The sequence below is a fragment of the Urocitellus parryii genome, chromosome 10 (assembly GCF_045843805.1).
Source record: "Urocitellus parryii isolate mUroPar1 chromosome 10, mUroPar1.hap1, whole genome shotgun sequence".
In the NCBI taxonomy this organism is placed as follows: Eukaryota; Metazoa; Chordata; class Mammalia; order Rodentia; family Sciuridae; genus Urocitellus; species Urocitellus parryii.
Genome location: NC_135540.1, coordinates 78,478,942 through 78,499,210, shown reverse-complemented (window position 1 = coordinate 78,499,210; position 20,269 = coordinate 78,478,942). Strand labels below are relative to the sequence as shown.

Below are 20,269 nucleotides of genomic sequence, written 5' to 3'. Positions count from 1 at the left end.
AGAATCTAAAGAATACCATGCCTACTATCTTTCTGCAGTACTTGGAACTTTGAAACTCAAGTCTTAATTTCCTAATACTCAGTATTGCTTGGCCCCACTTTAATGATTCTTCTCCCAGTCGATTCACTTGATTTCACTATGAGGCCCCCTTCCAGGACCTTCACAAATGCTGAGTGCCTGCTCTGAGGAAGCCTCTGACTGGTCCAGACAGAGAAGAACAAAGTTCCAAGTGCATAGTGTACAAGGAAACACTAACCTCAAACCCGCAGACGTGAACTCAATAGTTATGCAGAATCAATAGGATTGCTTTATTTACTTAAGTGGCTCCTTCTGCTAGCTTCTGGAGTATTCTCTGCATCTGAGTTGTTAAATATCAATTTAAAGCATATTATTTCCATAAATCACTAAATGTTAGCATTGTTAAATGCCAGTACTGAAGTTAGTGTCTGGTGATTTGTTTGTTGGCTCTTCTTTTGAGCCTTCAAATGGCACAAGCAGAGTATGTGGGAATTAACTCACCGTGAATCTTATTTTCATGTGTGGTTTATAAGGTCTGCCACTTTTGTTTATAATAATAACTAACATGTCCTAAGCAGCACAAAAACATACAAACAAAAATTAGCTCTCATTTCACCTCTGGACTCCAGTGTTTTCTTGAAGAGGAAACTACTTTATGGATGGTTTATGTTAGTTTTGTCTTGGAGACCTGTGTTATGTCATTAACTAACAGGAAATGACTTTCTCGTGTGTGTGTGTGTGTGTGTGTGTGTGTGTGTGTGTTTTACTATCTCATGTTCTCATGTGCAAGTTAATATTCATCTAGATATTTTAGCAAATTCTGACTTTCCCCCCAAATAATTTTTCCATTTTCTTGCAATGCTTGCTAGGCCAGGTATACCGCATAGAATCTAAAATTTAAGATAATTCCCTGACCCCTTTGGTGACAGTGAACCTGGGTGCAATTAGGTGCTTAATTGACAGGGGGGTTTCCACAACCTGCAGCAGGATTCTATTTTAACCCTGTTGGTGATTCTTTTTCTCTTAACCATGGTTTGCCATCTCTGAAGTGCTACCACTGTAAATTGTTGAACAGGCGTTTGTGTGTTTACAGAGTTTGTCACAGTGTCCCTGCAGGCTTCTCCTGGCCTCTGCCAGTGCCTTTGACTTCTGAACTTTGCTACCCGCTGGTGCTCACAGAACAAACAGCCATGTACTACTTCCTGTGGCATTTCAGTCATGGGTTTAGGCCTTGCTTACATACCTCATATAATACTCATCTCCTTATTAGGACCCACAAGATACATTTCCCCCATTTTCCCATAGTGAATGGTTACATTTCTGCTGATTTATTTGTATCTTATCCCTATAATTCCTTCTTTGTTTGGCTAATTAGAAATTCAGAACCCAATTTATAGCAAACTATGTTTGCTATAGAAATATAGTGTGAACCACATATTAATCTTAAATTTCTTTTTTTAAATAAAAAATGAAAAAAGAAAGCTAATGGCAATAATTTCAATAATTTTACTTGATACAAGATATCTCAAACTTCCATCAACCTGAAAACTGTTAAATTCTCTCTTGGCATCATGTCTTCAGAGTCACTTCTCATTTCAGACCAGCCACGTTCAAGTACAGGTGCTCCCTATGGGCTTACCGCCCAGCCTGCTGGCAGGAGCCTGCAGTGCTGTAAGAACTGATGGCCTTCAGAGAGTATGCACCTTCCCTTGGCTTTAATTCCTCTCCTCCACCCATATTTTCCCTTTATTTAATGTTCTCACTTCTGCACACAAGACTAAAAACAAGTATCTTTGTAAGCCACCATGAATGAATCTATTTTGGAACAAGACAGTACATAAGTGAATAAAAGGGTTTTTCCAGAAGATTCTACGTAGGGCTGGTTGGAAGTACACACAACTAAAGGCACATGTGTTGGCAGAGGGGAGGGATTTTTATTTTTTATTTTTTGTTCTTTTGAGCAGGGCCGGGCTGTTTATTAATGTCTGGGTAGACCTTGAGCCTAAACATCTTAATTTATTAATTTTTCTTGGAGAAGTTCAGGGAAAGAGGAAGACACAGTGGTGAAAAACCAGTACCATGCACCGTCAGTTAATTTGAAGAATGTTGTTCTCTCTTAAGGCCTAAGAGGATTTGGGATTGGTTGAGGATTGTCCTAGATTGACTGGTGGTGACCCAGATTTCTAACTCCGTGAACTCAGTTGGGGAGTCCAGTTCTCTTTGTGTAGCAGAGTTCATTGAAGGACTCCTACTCATCACATCACTGCCACTCGCTGGAGAGAGCGTGGACTCCTCCTTTAGCCAGTCCAGTGGCAAGGAGGCCACTGTGAAGTCCTTATGTTAGACTTCTCGTAGGTAACATAGGTGTCCATGGTCACAAGTAGTACATGAGAACGTGGAGAAGGCTTCATGGTTGGCTCTGAAGACTTGTTCTTCTGATGATTAACCGTGTTTAGCACTTTAGTTGTAAAATGGGTGCTTTTGAATTACTTAAATCCTATAGTTAGGTTCCCTTTATTTCCATATTCCCACTAAAATCATATTTGTAGTCCTTCATTTTTTAGTCAGAATTTTTTGGGAAGATACAAATGTGTAATATGGGGTGGAGGAGAGCAAGATAAAGACAATATTAGGGATGGTGAGAGAATGGAGAGGGAAAAGACAGAATCCCCCAGTAACTATTTTTATTTTGTGAAATATCTGTATAATTCTTTCTGTGAGACATGTAGAGGATTTTATAGTCAGTTTCTTTTTCAGCATTTCTCTGTTCTTCATTAGGAGTAGGTTTTCAATATTCCACTTTGAATTTTATACATAAAATAAGTTGGTGGATGTAAGTGAATGGTTCTTTTGAAATAAGTGGGAGGGGCTTGATAAAATCATCCCTGTGTTGCTTGATGTGAATATGGCATGTTTTATTGATTCTTTACCTTTTTTTTTTTTTGGCACTACAGCCTCATGCATGCTAATTATTGAGTCTTTCAATATTTCGAAAAACATCAATGATGTGTTGAAGTCTGTTCTTGTTGTCATCTATTATTTTAGACTTCACCTACCTTTTTTTTTTTTTTTTTGGTACCAGGGATTGAACTCAGGGGTGCTTAATCACTGAGCCACATCCCTGACCCTTTTTTATATTTTATTTAGAGACAGGGTCTTGCTGAATTGCTTAGGCCTTGCTAAGTTGCTGAGGCTGGCTTTGAACTCAAAATCCTTTTGCTTCAGGGCAAAAGCCACCAGGATCATAGAAGGTGTGTACCACTGTGCCCAGCAGATATCACCCCTTTCTGTGGAATTGGGAATAGTCTCTTTTGTGCAAAGTCTGTTTCAATACAATCCTCATCAAATTTAGATAATGTATCCTCTCTGCTCTCACCCATCACACGTGACCTTTTAAGTTCTAATGGGATTACTTTACACAGATGTCTCCACAAGTTGAATTATTCTCTTTGTTGCTTCTGTATTCTCTTTTCTGTTTTGTTGGTACAATTAACATTTGTAACGTTTTGCCTTGCTTGTTATATCTCCATTAATAGAGCGAAACAGAAAGAGACTGTGATAACAAAAAAATCAGACTGGAGAAAGAAGCCAAATCACAGTCCTCTTCATCCTCATCCTCCCACAAAGAATCTTCTAAAACAAAGTGAGTATGGAGATCCGATTAGGAACAGTACTTAAAAAAGGTGACCAACTCTTCTTGAGTCTTGGAAAGGCAAAAAAAAAAAAAAAAAAAAAGTTTTCTGTGGTAGAACCAGTGGATTAATGAACTCATTCTGGCTATTTTGATGATGTGTTCCTCTCATCATGTGGGAATTGACAATTCAGCAGCAAATTTAGATTTAGCAGGAGCATTTTCAGTAAGGGAAATTTTCTAAATATATGGAATTGTGTTTTCTAAAGGGAAGTAAGAAAGGTGCTATTACTTTCCCTACTTTGCAGGGTGAGCAGTGGAGGCACAGAGGGAAAACAGTTCGATCAGAGGCACAGAATTTCTGCTGGGTGCTATAGCCAGTATTTAGACACCACGGGGAGCCTAGGTTCAGTGTTCTTTCTTTTAGAGATGAGTAAGAATCTGAAGGCCAACCAGCCTCTGTCACTAGGGAGACAGATGAGAATGGTAGTGCTAAGAAGGTGAATAAACAAAAAAGTAACTGAGATTTACTGATTTATTCAAGAAATTGCCTCACAGTGACTTGGCCAAAACAGATATAGAGTGCCATGATTGGGAGCCCACGGGGAGGTGGGAGAGGGAGAAGAAGGTGGCAGGCCTGGAGGCAGCCGTAGGGTTTGCCCTTCTGTTGGCCAGGGCAGGCTATAGGCTAGGGAGCCACTGAAAGGTAGGAACATCTGGGGTGAGTTAGGACCATTGTCATGATCAGCAAGCTAAGTGAAAAGTTATACAGCTTCATTTGTTATTAATGAATAGGGAAAGATTTCTCAAGGCATGAAAAGTCCCTTAAATTTTCTACAACATGATTTCATGCTCAGTAGCCCTGCAGTTTTTCATGCCAGCGGCCATTTTATCCTTTAAAATGAAACTAAGCTGTGTGATTTGTGTTCTGCCTCAGTTTAGTTTTGTGTGATGTTTCACTCCAGGACACCTAGGCCCTCCTCAGAGCCCGCAAAAAAGGAAATGCTTCCCCCTCCACCTGTGTCGTCCTCATCCTCGTCCTCCCAGAAACCAGCCAAGCCAGCACACAAGAGGTCAAGGCAAGAAGCAGACATTTGTGGCCACGACCCTCCCAAAAGTGCCAGTAGTACCAAGAGCAACCATAAAGACCCTTCTGTTTCAAAGCACAGAAAAGTACAGGGGAAAGGCTCTGGAAGCTCCGCTGAACACAAAGTAAGTAGGGAAGGTAGTAATTGTGCAAAATGGGATGTATTGGTGTGTCTGTGAGTTCTCAAAGTAAGTTCCTAATGATGGAACTTCAGAGCTGTGCCTCTGTTTTAATATGGCAATGATAAGTTCTCTTTAGAGTCATAATTTTGGGAGGGGGAATAATAGGTAGTTAATATTAAATGTTAAGGTCAATTTGTTCTTAGTAATTCAAAGGCAGAAAATTCAATAGGTTTTTGTATTAATTCTTTACCAGATATTTTGTAGCAAAAAAAAAAAAAATGGTTACCCCAGTTCTTCCTTTGACTATTTGATCACAAATGTTTTGATTATTGGTTATAATGGGAAAAAAATTAACAGCTTTCTCAAACATTACTTCTTCCTATTAATCTGGTCCCTCTGTGTTTGTATTGACTAAGAGAAAATGTTCTCTTTGGCTCTGTGAATGACCTGTTCTTTGGGACTTACTTAACATTGTTTTGAGTTTACAACCAGAACCTAAAAGCTTCAGTTGCATCTGCAGCTGGAAAAGTGTGTGGCCCAGTTCACTTGTGCAGTGATTGACTTAAAATTTCTTTTTCAAACTACTGTTTTGGGATGCTTAAGAGGGATGTTCTTTTAGGACGTTGATCTTAGGGTTATAGTATAATTTGTCTCTGATTTTTTTTTAAAGGGATCTTCTGGAGACGCTGCAAATCCTTTTCCAGTGCCTTTTTTGCCAAATGGTAACTCTAAACCAGGGAAGCCTCAAGTGAAGTTTGACAAGTAAGAGTTCGGGTGCTTTCTTATTTTTCTTTCTCCTGGTTTCCCTCTCCTCTGCTTCTTCCCTTTCTCTTTACCTCTTGTCCTTCATTATTTACTTCATCTTCTTCCCTTTCTCCTCCTATCTTCTATCATCTCTCAGTTTTAAGTTACGTTACCCTCATCTAGTAATTTTAGGTTCCTGTGACCATCTCTGCTTTTTCCTCTTCTTTTTCAGACAGCAAGCTGATTTTCACATGAGGGAGGCCAAAAAGTTGAAGTGCAAAGCAGAGTCAATGGTCAGTCTTGGCTTTTATTCCCTTCGTTGAATGGGTTTTTTTATTATTAAAAAAAAAGAAGAAAGAAGAAGAAGAAGAAGAAATGAAGCCAGGCATGGTGGGCTTTAATTCCAGCTAATTAGGAGACTAAGGCAAGAGGGTTGCAAGTTCTAGGCCATCCTGGGCAACTTGGTGAGATCCTGTCTCAAAAAATGTCAAGAGGTGGGGATGCATGTTCAGTGGTAGAGAACCCAAGTTCAATCCCCAGAACCGGAATCGGGTGGGGGATGCTATAGTGTTTATGGTCTCTCTTTTACTACATTCTACATCATTAAACATGTGCATGGGGCATTTTGGGGTGGGAGTCACCAGGAGAAAGAAGTATATGGTCTTGCTATTGGTCATAATACAATCAGAAGAACCAGGATTTTAATGACCAAAGGATAGGGAGTTCAGTGGGATTATTTTCTTTGGTTCTGTTGATTCAGTATGATCATGGGCCAATTTACACATACTTAGTCATAAGTAGTCTATCTAAATGAATGAAAGTTGATCTACTTGGTGGTGATTTAATATATGAGTGAGTTTTTTTGTCCCATTGAGTCAATTCTTTGGATGTGAAAAATGAGTCCGGCTTTTGAAAGTCGGTCAATTTGTGCCCACCCTGACAGTTGACAAGGTGAGGAAGCCTGTTTGCATTCCAACATTACCTAAAATCCCTGCAAGACTGACCTGAAGGAATATTTGACCAAGGCCAGTAGATGAAAATTTGAGATAAAGGTGATGATTGTACTGTTGGTAAACATGCTTGAAGATGTGAACTCTCTTTACTAATTGGCCTATGGATTTTCTGGAAGGTGGTGGTTTGATGTTAATGATATATGTAACTGAGTATGCTTTTACATCTTTACTGCAATATAATGAGATCATGTTTGCCCTTTGTCATATTTAAACACCCAAGACCCTATGGCTTTTATTTATTGAGCATGTCCCTCAAGCCTAAACCAAACTGCATGTGGCAGGGTCCACAGGAACCTGAATCTGGCCACTCTGCAGGAGTCATTCAGACCTTGGCTTGGTGCTCTCACCCTAGGCTGCAGATGAGCATCCATTCTCCTGCTCTCTAGAGGGGAAACAACTGAGACCTTTTAGCAGGTCCCATTGCTAAAGGGTCCCATGCTGGATGCCATGAGGGTGCTCAGGACAAGATGCTCTGTCCCTATCCTACAGCACCCTGTGTCAGGATGACCTGAGTCAGACCATGGCTGCACCACACAATGGTGCTCTTTCAGCTGCCTCCTTACAGGAACTGTATGACTCTTGTGAGTTTTATAAAAGAGTAAATATTTAGCACTATTATCCAGTTATCTGAAACCTATCTTGACATTGGACATGTTCCACACTAGATTCCCTCATTCAAACAGTATTCCAGGTATTTGCTTGAATCCATACATAGGCATATCTTCTCTCTACAAAAGGCAGCCATACGACCCAGTGTTCCAGGACAGTCCTGCGTATCCCATTGCAGTAATTATACCCATTTTGCTCTCAAAGTCTGCCAGTTTGGACAATAACCTGTCTGGTCACCTTTTTCATAATATTCTGTCTTAATGGCATAATATCTCAAAGATGTGCACTTGGCATCCAGAGAGCTAAGAAGTGCTCAGCCGAGAGCAGGAGAGTGTATTTCATCTTTACGTGCACTTATCTTGTTGAGTAGGGAAATCAGAGCTGCACTGCTGTTGCCCTGTTTGGGGAGAGTGACCACAGGGATAATGCTTCTTAGCCTTGCAAAGTACTTGAGGAAGTCGATATTCCCTAATCAGCTTGTTAGCTGACAGTTTCATTTGCTTCTGCCCTAAGGCCAATATTAATTTCAGAAATTCCATGAAATAGATGGTTTTATGTAAGATAATTTTGAGAATTAGATTCCCATCAGTGAAGCAAATGAATGTGTCCTATCCTGCTCATTGAGGCATACTAATTTGACTTCTATTTTTTTTTTGGTCACTTATCTTCTGAGCCTTGGCTCTCTAGGAAAGAAATTTTGAAGCTGTTATTTTTAAAAGTTAAAATTTTTTAGAGCACTAAGATTGAGTGTTCTGAAGTATATGTCTGCATATAAACGTCTACGCATCTGTCACATGAAGTCGTGTTTCATATGTATGTCTGTGTAGCAACTCCATTTGTTCCACTGCTGGTTAGATACAGAACAGTATGTGCCCTGAGGGAAGCACACAGCAGTGCACTAAGGGGAAGAGCTGTTCCTGCTCTTGCCTGTGGTGTGTAACAGCAGCCGGTAAATTAAATAACACTCCTAAGCTACCTGATAGGTCACTGCCCTCATGTATTGCTATTTTAATTCTTTTTTAACATATCAAATTGAGAGCATTGGGGAAAACTACAGACTTGCAATTGTTAGCTGCTCTCAGTATGTGGTGTGTATGCCACAGGTAGAGAAAAAGTGAGTTGCTTATCCCAGTGTCATTAGTTGAATTGGCTGTATGCCACTCAGAAGAACTTTAGGTGACAAAATATATATTTACTTTTAAGGTGGCCACAAGTATCTGATTTCATTTATATTTCTAATTTCTCTAATCCTTCAAAGGAACTTTGAAATTTTGTCCCTATTATCTCAGTACTTAATGTCCCTGATGCCTTGTACTAAATCTAGGTGCCAAAAGAGATTAATCTGTTGGGCTTTAAAATGCTTGAAGATTATTGTTAGGGATTATGTCTAAAATACTCCTAATCTATGATAAATGTATTCTACTTCAGGTAAACCTCAACATCTACCAAAGAAACTTGTGTCTGCCTTTCTTTAGATGTGTAGAATAACCTATTTCTCAAGAAAGTTATGTAATGAATAATTTTGTGTTAATAACAAGGAGTCTTGGTTTGTGTGCTTCCAGAAGGTTGTGAGAGAATAATCTTAATACAGATTTGTTTTCTTATTTCTAATGAATTTTTCCAAAAAAAGAGAAATTTTTTGGTTGGTTAGAGCTGACAGGCTTTAGTTATTTATCACTTTTAGTTGGTTTATTTTCATACTTTTTTTTTTTCTGATGATTAAACCAAGACAGTGGAGGAAAGTTAAAGAATGTGGGAAAGGAACTAAATAAAGCCTGTCTCGGGCCTAACAGTGGCTGTGTTCTTCTACAGACGGACAAGGTTGGAAAGGCCTTCAAGTACTTGGAAGCCATCCTGTCCTTTATCGAGTGTGGGATTGCCATGGAGTCTGAGAGTCCGGCCTCCAAGTCGGCTTATTCAGTGTACTCAGAAACTGTAGATCTCATTAAGTAAGTGCCAAGTCACTTTGCTGTGTTCTCAAGTACTTCTCTTTCCTCACCTTTATTGCTTTAATCTTTCAACCTTAGCGTGAATACAGCTACAGTACAGGGGAGCCTTCAGGTCATGGGAGCTGGGGCTGCAGCTCAGTGTTAGAGCACTTGTTTGGCATGCGAGGCCCTGGGCTCCATCCCAGCACTGCCAAAAAGGTAAAACAATAAGAAGGTATTGGTCCAAGAGCTGAATTAAACTGTGTTCTAACTGAAGTGCTAGCACAGAATTTCTGAATCCAGCCATATCACTTTGCCAAGTGCACTGAGAAATGCTACACCTTGCAGGGACGGGGTGGTTTTTCCAGTTCAGCTTTCTTATCAGATGCCCTCTGGGCTCAGGTGTGTATTTACCTGCATTTCAACAGGGGACTTGGTGAGGGCACAACTGACTGCACTTGGTTTCAAGAGGCAGGAAACCATAGGTCCTGGTTTTCTGAATGGCCTCCATTGTTGCTCACTGTTTCTGTGTGGCTGTCATGATTTCATATCTTCAGGAAAAGTCAATACAAAGAGCACTAAAATACAGTTCCAAGATGCATCTGTGCCTGGGATTTTCATACTGTCTTTGTTTAACCTAGTATATGGTTTTGTCTCCCTATAGATTCGCAATGTCATTAAAATCATTCTCAGATGCCACAGCACCAACACAAGAGAAAATATTTGCTGTTTTATGGTGTGTATTTTTTTCTTTGTTAAATAGCACTAAATGTGTTTTTGTTTCTTTTGATATTAAAACATTTTGAAATTTGATTCCTTAACCTAATGCTAGTGAGTACTTGGTTGGGGTTAATCCCACTGATGATTACTGGGAAATGGCACCGAATGCTGTTTTACTGAAGACTTGGTAAATGCTTTGGTCTTGTGGTTTGAGCTGTATCTTTGCACATCTATGTCTTTATGCCAATATTGACTTTTGGCAATAGTCTGAACAGTGTAGATTCTTGAGGTATACAACCGGGAGCATACCCAGTGTGCTCATGAGACTTGGGTGCAACGGTTATTTTTCTGTGGTAGAGCTAGTCCTGTCGACAAGGTGATGCACATGTCACTTTAACTTCTGTTCTTTTTCACAGCATGCGTTGCCAGTCCCTTTTGAACATGGCAATGTTTCGTTGTAAAAAAGACGTAGCAATAAAGTATTCCCGTACTCTTAATGAACACTTCAAGAGTTCTTCCAAAGTGGCCCAGGCCCCTTCTCCATGCATTGCAAGGTAATTATAAATCTAATTTCAATAATTTACAAAATTAAGTCATTCTTAATTTACCTCTTTTGCAACTGTCTCCCTTTCCCCCTCCCCACCCCCCATGCGTGTGTGCGTGCACACACATACTCACTCTTTGGCTTTTCAAAACTGAATGCTTCATCTCTGTGCTGATTCGCTCCTTAAAGGTAAATTATTAGCATATTCCTGCCGTTTGAGAATTATTTATAAACCAATATTGAGGCAGATTGGTTAACATAAAAGGTACAGTAGTTCCCTCTTATCCTTGGTTGATACATTTCAAGACCCCCAGTGGATGCCTGAAACTGCAGATTAGTACCAAACACTCTGTATATACTATGCTTTTTCTTATACATATCTATAAAAGTTTAATTTGTAAATCAGGCACAGTAAGAGATTAGCAGTAAGGTCTGTGGGTGTGGCTCAGTGGTAGAACATTTGCCTAGTATGTGCTAGGCCCTGGGTTTGATCCCTAGCATGGCAACAACAAAGAATTAACAATATTAACTAATAATAGAATAATTACAACAACACATTGTAAATAGAAGCTATGTGAATGTGGTCTCTCTTTGGAGTCTAAGCAAGCCCATGGTTGACTGCAGTTAACTTCTGTGGAAAGCAAAATGGTGGATAAGAGGGGGTTAGAATAATTGCAAAGAACATAGAGTCTAAATTTTAGAGCTTTGAGGATCTTAGATATGCCTAAGAACACAAAACCATGAGGGCCAGAACCAGAGCCAATGTGCTTTCTCCTTCTGTGATGTATCTTCTTGATATTTCAATAAACAAGAACTTTCCAGAACCATATACCTTCCACTGTCTTCAGGACCCACACCAGTAATACCAGTGAAGCAATTATGTCTAGCAAAATTATTTCTCCCACTTTGTGAACTGCAATTGTTTATCTGCTGTAAAACATTGAAAAAAAGAATCGTGTTCACTTGCGTTTGTAAGATGAAGGTGGGTTGTTCTACCCTGTAGTCCTTGTCTAGTATTTTCTTTTTTAAAAAAAATTTGGTCATATTCCTTGAGAAGTTCCTAGTTCTGATAGGTTTTGCTATTTTAAGAGCATCACTTAGAAGACTGCCCGATTTCCAGAAATTCTAAAGAAGAGACTCCCATATGGCCTCTCTTAAAAAAGAGAAAGTCCTGGTTGAGAAGCAATTTCTTATTTATGAAAGCTTCACAACTCCCACTCTGAGATATTCTAAGCTAATAGGTTGTCAGTCACATTATTTTAGATAATTCCTGTGGCCATCTGCCCAGCCAGACCACCTAACCCCTGTAGCTGCTGTCGAAACAGCAGTAAACAAAGCAGACAAGAGTTGCTGCCTCAGGAAGCTCTCTCTCCAGTCCTTGAAAGTGTGTGTTCTGCCAGGCATGCTCAGGATCGTGCAGCCCACAGGGCAGATGTCACAGCGTGAAACTGCTGCTGCTGACCCCACCTTCCATCCTATATCCATTTACTTTTTATATCTGAGTGACTTCCCTGGTCTTTTCTCATTTGCTCCACGTTGAGGCACATGTTAACTGGCATGACCAGTTATTTAGCCAAGGGCAGAAAAAACAGTAAGATTGAGTTTCCCAGTGTGTGACACTCCCTGCCCATTTTCCTGCAGTCTACCCACAGCAGTTCATTTGTTGATTCTGTGGGATTCTACTCTTAGCACTTACTTGCCAGGCACTGGGGTGCATCCCAGCAACTTGAGAGGCTGAGGCAGGATCATAGGTTCAAAGCCAACCTAGCGAGACCTTGTCTCAAAAATAAAAAGGGCCGGGGGATAAGTGCCCCTGTGTTCAATCCCTAGTTACCAGCCCCCCTAATCCCTTACCCCTCCCTCAAAAAGCCATTTACTGTGTTAAGTGCTAGCTGTGGAAAGATTAATAAGACATGGTCTCTGCCTCCATGGTGCTGTGACCCAGATAAATGCAAAACAAAAGATAAGTTCAAAGTGGTGTATTGTATCTACAGTGATTAAAAGAGTATCAGATGCAGAGTAAGTGCTCAGTTTAGTGTTTCCTGAGGAGATGAAATGATGATGATGATGATGATGATGTGTGTGTGTGTATGTGGGGTCCTAGCATAAGTTGGAACTGGACATGGTAAGAAGGGATTCCTCCGTGGAAGAGGAGGTAGACTGTTCAAGGGCATGGGAAAGCATATTTGGAATACAGTTAGTGTGCCTAGGTCTTCTTCAACTGTATAGGAGTCACTTTAGCTATAGTTATTTTTTTGGTGGATGCACACTGAAACTTGGTGATGTAGACTGCAGTCTTCGAGATAGGAAACCTGCAATCTGGCAGGCTTTAACCATGTCTTTCTCTAACCTTCCAGAAGCACAGGCACACCATCCCCTCTGTCCCCAATGCCTTCTCCTGCCAGCTCTGCAGGGTCCCAGTCAAGTGCTGGCAGTATGGGGAGCAGTGGAATGACTGCCGCAATCAGTACTCCAGTCACCATCCAGAACATGACCTCTTCCTATGTCACCATCACGTCCCACGTCCTTACTGCCTTTGATCTTTGGGAACAGGCTGAAGTCCTTGCAAGGAAGAATAAAGGTAAAGGTCTCTGGGGTGGTGATTAGTGGGGGCATGGAGGTTGGGAGGAAATGGTGTTGGTTTGTAATCTATGTTCAGTTTCTTAAAGGAAAGGAGGACACGTGTAGCTGTTTCCCTTTTCATTTTCTCCATTTTGCCTTGTTACCTACTTGCAATTCTCCCTGGAACTTTGTGGCTTAGAGCTGGATTTCTGTAGCTAGATTAGCAAGACCAAATTAGCAGTGGTTTTAGCACCTTGCCCCTTCACAAGCTCTGCTGTTATCATTTCAGTCTGAACCAAAATGCTAGCAAAAGGGCAAAGCAAATAAAGAAAGTCACGGCTGTTCCTAGGCTCAACCCATTTAAGACGGGAAGTAGCACAATCCCAGTGCTGAGTTTGTTTTCAGTAGATGTTAAGAAAAACGGTCAGCTACAACAAGAGAAATATAGCATAGTAAACGGTCTTATGACTTGTTTGGGGAAGAAGGCCCTAGGAGTAATCCAGGGTTCAGGAGCAGTAGGACCTGTAGTAGAGGAACTGGTTGGCATCAGGCCAGCTACCACTAAGTAAATGCATACAGCAGCGAGCACCAGAACATGGCTGTGACTTCTCTCTCCCCGGCTAGAGAGTAGAAGGCAGCCAGCTGGCTGTAATCTCTACTTTTCCCCACAGCCTCTTAGAGCTTTATCTGTCTTAGTAAAATAATAATACTTTTAAGGTGGTTGGGGTTGTTTTTGTTTTTGCATCCATTGATGAAATGTATAAAATGGCTATTTTAAAACTGCTAGTCACTACCCTAGGCAGGTGTTATGCATCCAACTCTAAAGCAAACCTGGTTCGTGACCTTCTAGTCTAGAGGAGGGATGTGGAGAGGTAGCAGGCCATTACAGATTATGATTCTTTTTTTTTCTGAGATGAAATGCAGGGTATTGTGGGGGCATAGTTTCTGAACCTTGACTTTTTGTATTTCTATTTTAATTTGTGTGTGCGCATGTGTATTTACTAGTTTGGGGCTTTTTGTTTTTCTTTTTCCAGAATTCTTTGCTCAACTCAGCACAAAAGTATGCACCTTGGCCCTCAACAGCAGTCTGGTGGACCTGGTGCACTATATAAGACAGGGTTTTCAGCGGCTCAAACAAGTAACCAAAACACCTTAATGGAAACCCAAGTTGACTCCATGCCTTGGGGACTTTTTTTTTTTTTTTGCACATTGGAAGCGTAAAAAACAGTCTCGACATTTGTCTCATCAGGATATCAAACTCAAGAAGAGAAGCAGCATAAGATGGCCAGGAGGTTTGTCCACATAAACTCTCAAGAGTCGTGTTTTCATTGGGTGGACACTATGGTTACACAGAAGCAGAGATGGAGGTCAGCCCCAGAGATGATCTTGCCTTTCCTAACTACAGAATAAAAGTGCAATGTAGCCTAATGGGCATGAGAATGGTCTAGAAACATTTCTGTGGTCTTTTGTTTTTGTTTTTTAACCAGTAGGATGGATGTAAGCTGCAAGTGAAATGAGGAACAGTTTCAATTCTGAAAGCAAATTCACATCATCTCAGTAGCCATACTAAGTCCATTCACAGAAGAAAATTTTTTTAAACATTGATTTTTGGTGAAGGGTTTTGTGGATGATTTGTTTTAAAAAATTTAAGTTCTGAGGGAAACTTAACAGATTCTAATGGCCATCTGTAAAATGTTGTGAAGGACTCCACTGTACCCCACTTTCTGCCAGTGAACAGTGACTTTGATAATACCAAGTATTGTCATAATGTATGAAACTGAAGGCAACCCCCTCCCATTGCCCTGTGTACTGCGCGTTCACCCCAGCTCGGATTCTTGATTGTGCTGAAATGCAACCCACAATCCACATCACGCAACGGAGGAAGAACAAGTGCGCATGGGAGCCACCTTGAGAGTCACTTGAGGCCGACTCCTGGAGGACTTGGCGCTGCCATCCCCACTCTTGTTTCCTTGAAGGGTTCTAGCTAACAAGGTAGTCACCATTGATCGAATTCTGTATTTCCTAACTTGGGGAAGAAGGGAACAACATTTATACCTGACCAGATGGCTAACGTGCTTTTTGATTCTTGTTTTAAGTAGAGATGGAATTTGAGGTGCTGATCGGTGGTCGACAGCTATGTGGTAACTCATGTCTAACCAATTCAGTTTTGTCAGTGAAGAAAAACGATATCTACTTCTTAGAGAGGCTATATTTTTCTGCTACAAATTATTTTATATTTATAGCAAAACTAAACTTTGTGAGCCCTTGATTGCCTAGGGGAAATTGACTCCCTGAGAGAATGTGGAGATGTGGGGATTAAGTAGATTTTTAAAAAAATTGTCACCACATGCCTTCACTCCAGAGTGTTCTCAGACAACTGGATTTGAATAGGTTGAAGGGGGAACTGTGGCCTTCCCCTAAGTTAATGTCATACTGTCTGCATTAAACCAGGTTCGTTTTGAATGGCCTAAAATGAAAAAACACAATCAGAATTCCCACATGCCCGCAAGCACAGATTGCTTTTTGAAATTTTGAAGGTTGTTATTGGAAATACTCTTTTGAGTGCAGTGTTTTTAAAAGCCAGTTCTTTTTATCCCTTTTAGAAAGTAGAATTTGCTCATGTGTTAAAATTGAGGAGTGAGCTTCATCTGTGCAACTAATTGGTTTCCTTTTCTCCCGTTAGCCTGTTCTGCACCTCTACACGTTGTTCCCTACCAAGCACGTTTCATGTTTTTTGTATTTATTAGTGAAGGGAGAACCATCTTTATTTATAGTGAAGATGCCCAAGGTCTCTCTGATGAATACTAGGACTTTCTGGTTTCATAAACATGTAAAGGGATGTGTAGATGCTGGAGCCATGGCTGACTTTTCAGTTTAAATTGTGTGAAGCTGCCCCCTGGTCTGTCCTCCAGCCTGTTCTTTGATTGCTAACTAGGTTAAAGCCAGAGAATGACAGTGGAGTTAATATCTGAGCGTTAAACCTTGATGTGTGATGTGTGATCCTGATGAAGCAGTTTCCTTTACTGATGTTCTGAAGCAAAGCTATTGTTTTTTTAAACTACTAGAGAGCCTGTTGTTAAATGGACAGTAATTGCCTGGTAGGTTGTAAGGCCTGCCATTGTGTTTGCTCCTTGTATGGAGGGGACAAGGCACTAGAATCAGCGAGATCACTTACAATCCTTCTGTCTTAACTCCCCTTCCCCGTCTGCTGTGTCAAGCCACCTGTCAATGGTGAAGGGTTCTGTTCTTTATGACAGGTTCTGATCTATGCGGGTTGTACCAGAGCATGTGTGAGTCTGTGGGCAAGCCAACATGCTCCCTTGACTGAAGACATTCCCAAGTGGATTTCTCAGCCAAGTGTAACAGATTGCTTTTTCAGTGGCCTTATTCTTTGTGGGTTTTTTTCCTCCCTGAAATCTATATTAAAATTTTATTTGTCCCTTGGAAAAAATAATGAATCTGGGTAGATCAATTTGTACTACTTTGATCATTGGATATTTCTGATTCTTACTGCAACAGTCCTTATACCTAACAGAGAATTCCTGATGACTACCTTTTTAATAGAGTATGTAAAAGGTAGTGTCTGATGAGTCCTTAATGTTCATAAGCCCTTTTTGCTGTTACAGTTGTATATAGAAATCTGAAGGATTTTTAAACCATTTGCACTTTTTCACTGCATGCTTATAATTCCCAAAGGCAAAAATTTGTACTGAGGTAGATCTTTCAAGAGGATTAGATTATAAAATTAAGCCTTTGTATATGTGAAGTTCTCATGACAACAGTGATAGTGCACACTTCACAGTGAGAAAAATAGAAAAAAATAATCTTAATGAAAACAGTAAATCTTGCCTTTGCCACTACAGGTGTGTGTGTGTGTGTGTGTGTGTGTGTGTGTGTGTGTGTGTGTGTGTGTGTGTGAGAGAGAGAGAGAGAGAGAGAGAGAGAGAGAGAGAATGAATAAGAATGTGGAAGAATACTGCTTTATTTTAAACGAATTGTTCAATATTTCTGCCCTTCTGAAGATAGTGAAAATGTGAATCAACAAATCTTGGAGCCCTATTAAATAATGAAAAAGACTTTTCTGAAATCTACCAGATTATACTTGGGGTTAAGATTATGAATATACAAATGACATGGTAGCAGTGGTACAGTATGAGAGGGTTCAGCATGCAGTAATCAGGAATAAACAATAGGATAATTTGTTTGATATCATAATTTGATAACAATATTAAATGAGAAAAGCAACTTATTTTTTAAACAAAAAGATCTTTTTTTAAAGATCTGTTTTAGCCAAAATGTATAGCTACTTCCTTTAGACACATTGGACATTTACCTCCTTTATTCTTTACTCTTTAGTTCTAGATCTTGGGATGTTCAGAAGCTAATCTACTCTCCCTTTCTAGCTGAAAACTTGCCTTACCTGGTACCTTACATATTAATGTTAGTAGGAGCAGGAGGTTAGTCTTGATCCCACTTTTTAAAGCAAAAAGAAAACCACTGTGTTCTCTACAACTGCTATCTCTGATGTGCAAAAGAATATGTAATCTGTACACAAATAGAGAACAAGAGCTGATTCAGTTGTATATATTTATTGTGCCCTTGTTGACCAAACCTAATTTTGAAATAATGTTGTTTTGCCACAGCTTCAAGGTGTGTTACATGGGTCGTCTTATATCTATCTTCTGCTTTATGAAGTTTGAAGTTTATTTGTGCATATTAAGATAAATGAGTTGGTTTTATTTAGCATACTTTTAAATTCTTCCATGCCTTGTACCAGATTCTTTATTTTTTTCTTAACGATTTATTTTCCCTGACACTACAAAATACCTTTGAAAATTTTTTATCATTTCTTCTGAGACACTCTTTCCCACTGAGTAGCAGGATTTAAATTTTCCAAGACTATTTTGGGCTTCTGGTAGAAACACAGAAGTGTAGATTTTCTTACTGAAAAGTGAGTACACATTGCAGCTGTGAAGAGATGGCCAGGATTGATTATGGTGGTGCTTGCCCCCACCCTTTCTCTTGTGGATTGCCTCTTCTGGTTTTTTCCCACTGGGAAATAATGGGTATAAGGTATTTTTTTTTCTGTGCCTTTATTATTTGTTTTCATGGGGAGAAGTATAATGGCAGAATAGCATGGTGCTGAGGGTCTTCCTTCACACATTACAAGTGGTATTTCTGCCATGTAGTCAGTCCTCCAGTCCACAACCCAGTTATGTTGGTTTCTTGGTGGCTGAGGATGCACATCTCTTTGTGAATTGTGAGCACTAGTCATGTTCTTTAGTTCTTATTTATGATGCGTTGATCAGCACCATCTACTACTTTTCTTGAGGTGACTGTATGTTTCTTATTGTTTTGAGGGAAATCACACTTTATCCTGTCGCTGTGAGTCAGACATTATTAGGTACCATGCTGAGTAGATGTGCCCTTACTTCTACCTAAGGGGATGTCTCAGAGGGCAGGAAGGAAACCCTGCAGCTCCTCATAAGCCTATATGGAAATATATAGGCCCGGGAGGACACGGGAATAAGACCACTGACATCAAGGCTGGCCAAGCTGCACTGTCCAACCAGGTAGTGGCCAACCTAAAGGAGATGACTTGCTTTGCTTAAAAGTAGATATTTAAGCAATGCTCCTCACAGGCAGTATTAAGTTTGCCTTCTGTTCAGGCCATGACATGTATTGTTAAGCTCACTGCACATCCTCCCTTCAGACATCAAGTATACACTGTTCATGTTGGTGTGTGTGTGTGTGTGTGTGTGTGTGTGTCCCAAATCTTGTTTAAAAAAAAATTTTTTTTTCCCGAATGTGATCATGTTTGGATGTTATCTGAGCAGGGTTGCTTTTTTTTATTTATTACCATTATATATTATATTATATTATATATATTTGCTTTCTTATAACTTTAGAAAAGTCAAATCTTGGTGTTAAATTGTTTAAATGAATAATTTTTCCAGTTGATAAATGAAAATCACTGGGCTATCTTTAAAGTAATAAGTTTTTCTTTAATTTCTGTGGAATAATGTGCCAGCTCTTGTCAACACGACAACTTTGTATGTAGGATAGAAAAGCAGCGATGCTCTCAATGGGAAGATGTGCAACACAAATAAGGGGAACTCCACATATTTTATCTACTTCAGCAATGGAACTGCAACTTGGGGCTTTTGTGAATAAAAGTTAGATGCCTTGTATAGTCCTTTGAAAGAGACATATGTGATCTCTGAGAGAATTATAGTTTTTTTTTAGAGGAAAAATTTGCAAAAGATCTTTCCAAAGATAATGTGCCACAGATCTTTTGTTTGCTGTTCTCTGTAATGAGGATTAAGTGCTGTTTTAAAAAAAATGTAATTGATCTGTTCTTTAAATTCTTTCCTTTTCACAAGAGGATCGAGCTGTTGAAAAAATTAATAAAAATTTAGAGAAATCATTGGAGTTGAATCCTTGCTTTTACTACTTTGCCTGAATAAGGTAATTCTTAAAATTGCTATATGATATTGCGTCTGTGGCCAGAGTGTTTCACAGGGAATAGTGTGCTCTCTCCTTCACAGTACTTATTGCTTTTTGGGAGGATGTATATGTGGTCAGAAGGTAGCTTATTCTTCTGTTGAGTTTATTCTCAAAAGCATAAGCACATACAAATTAACCCACTGGGGCTTATCCTGACATCAGGGGCCAGGTACATCAATAACCAAGTTTGCCTCTTTTCAAATTGTTGGGTAAACAGGTTTGTAGAATGTTGGTATTGAATCTAAAGTCTATCTGGTTTTTTTCCTCCCTTTACCCACCCTAAAGAAATCGTACTTCAGTATGGGCCATTAATCTCTGCTAGATGACACTTTTCACAAAAACTTTCCATGTAATGTCTTAGGGAACTGTAAATCTGAATAAAAGTTGTCTGGGTATGGTCATACCAATTTATTTAACCAGCCACATGGGTAGGACTGAGACTATTTCTATTCTAAGGCTATTATAAAGAATGTTCCCTGGCCATCAAATTTGGTCAAATTTTAAACTATTTCCTTGGAATAAACTCCTAGAAGTGGGTTGTGGGGTGAAGATACATTTTCTCCACACTTTATTTTGAAAAATTTCCAGCATATACAGAAAAGCAGAATAAGTAATAATGTTTACATATATACCGCCACCTAGATTTAACAATATTTTACCTTGATTTTTAATGTAACTATGTATATTGGTGCTGAATAAGTAAGCTGAAGACATTTCTCCCCTTTAAAAATTCAGCATATATTTGTTTGAACACTTTCCAGTGTAACCACTGTATCTTTACAGC

General features: G+C 39.7%; 1 protein-coding gene across 1 annotated transcript in view; it reads left to right on the top strand.

Moving 5' to 3' along the window:
* Positions 1-19,405, top strand: part of LOC113177246 (ALF transcription elongation factor 1) — a 55,256-nt gene extending 35,851 nt beyond the window's left edge. The window contains exons 9-17 of the mRNA XM_026381788.2: positions 3,555-3,661; positions 4,615-4,861; positions 5,529-5,620; positions 5,835-5,895; positions 9,037-9,173; positions 9,817-9,888; positions 10,289-10,426; positions 12,774-12,997; positions 14,013-19,405. Coding sequence (XP_026237573.2) covers positions 3,555-3,661; positions 4,615-4,861; positions 5,529-5,620; positions 5,835-5,895; positions 9,037-9,173; positions 9,817-9,888; positions 10,289-10,426; positions 12,774-12,997; positions 14,013-14,134 — 1,200 coding nt within the window. The 3' untranslated portion in view covers positions 14,135-19,405. The remainder of the gene's footprint in view (positions 1-3,554; positions 3,662-4,614; positions 4,862-5,528; positions 5,621-5,834; positions 5,896-9,036; positions 9,174-9,816; positions 9,889-10,288; positions 10,427-12,773; positions 12,998-14,012) is intronic.
* The last annotated feature ends 864 nt before the right edge of the window (positions 19,406-20,269 follow it).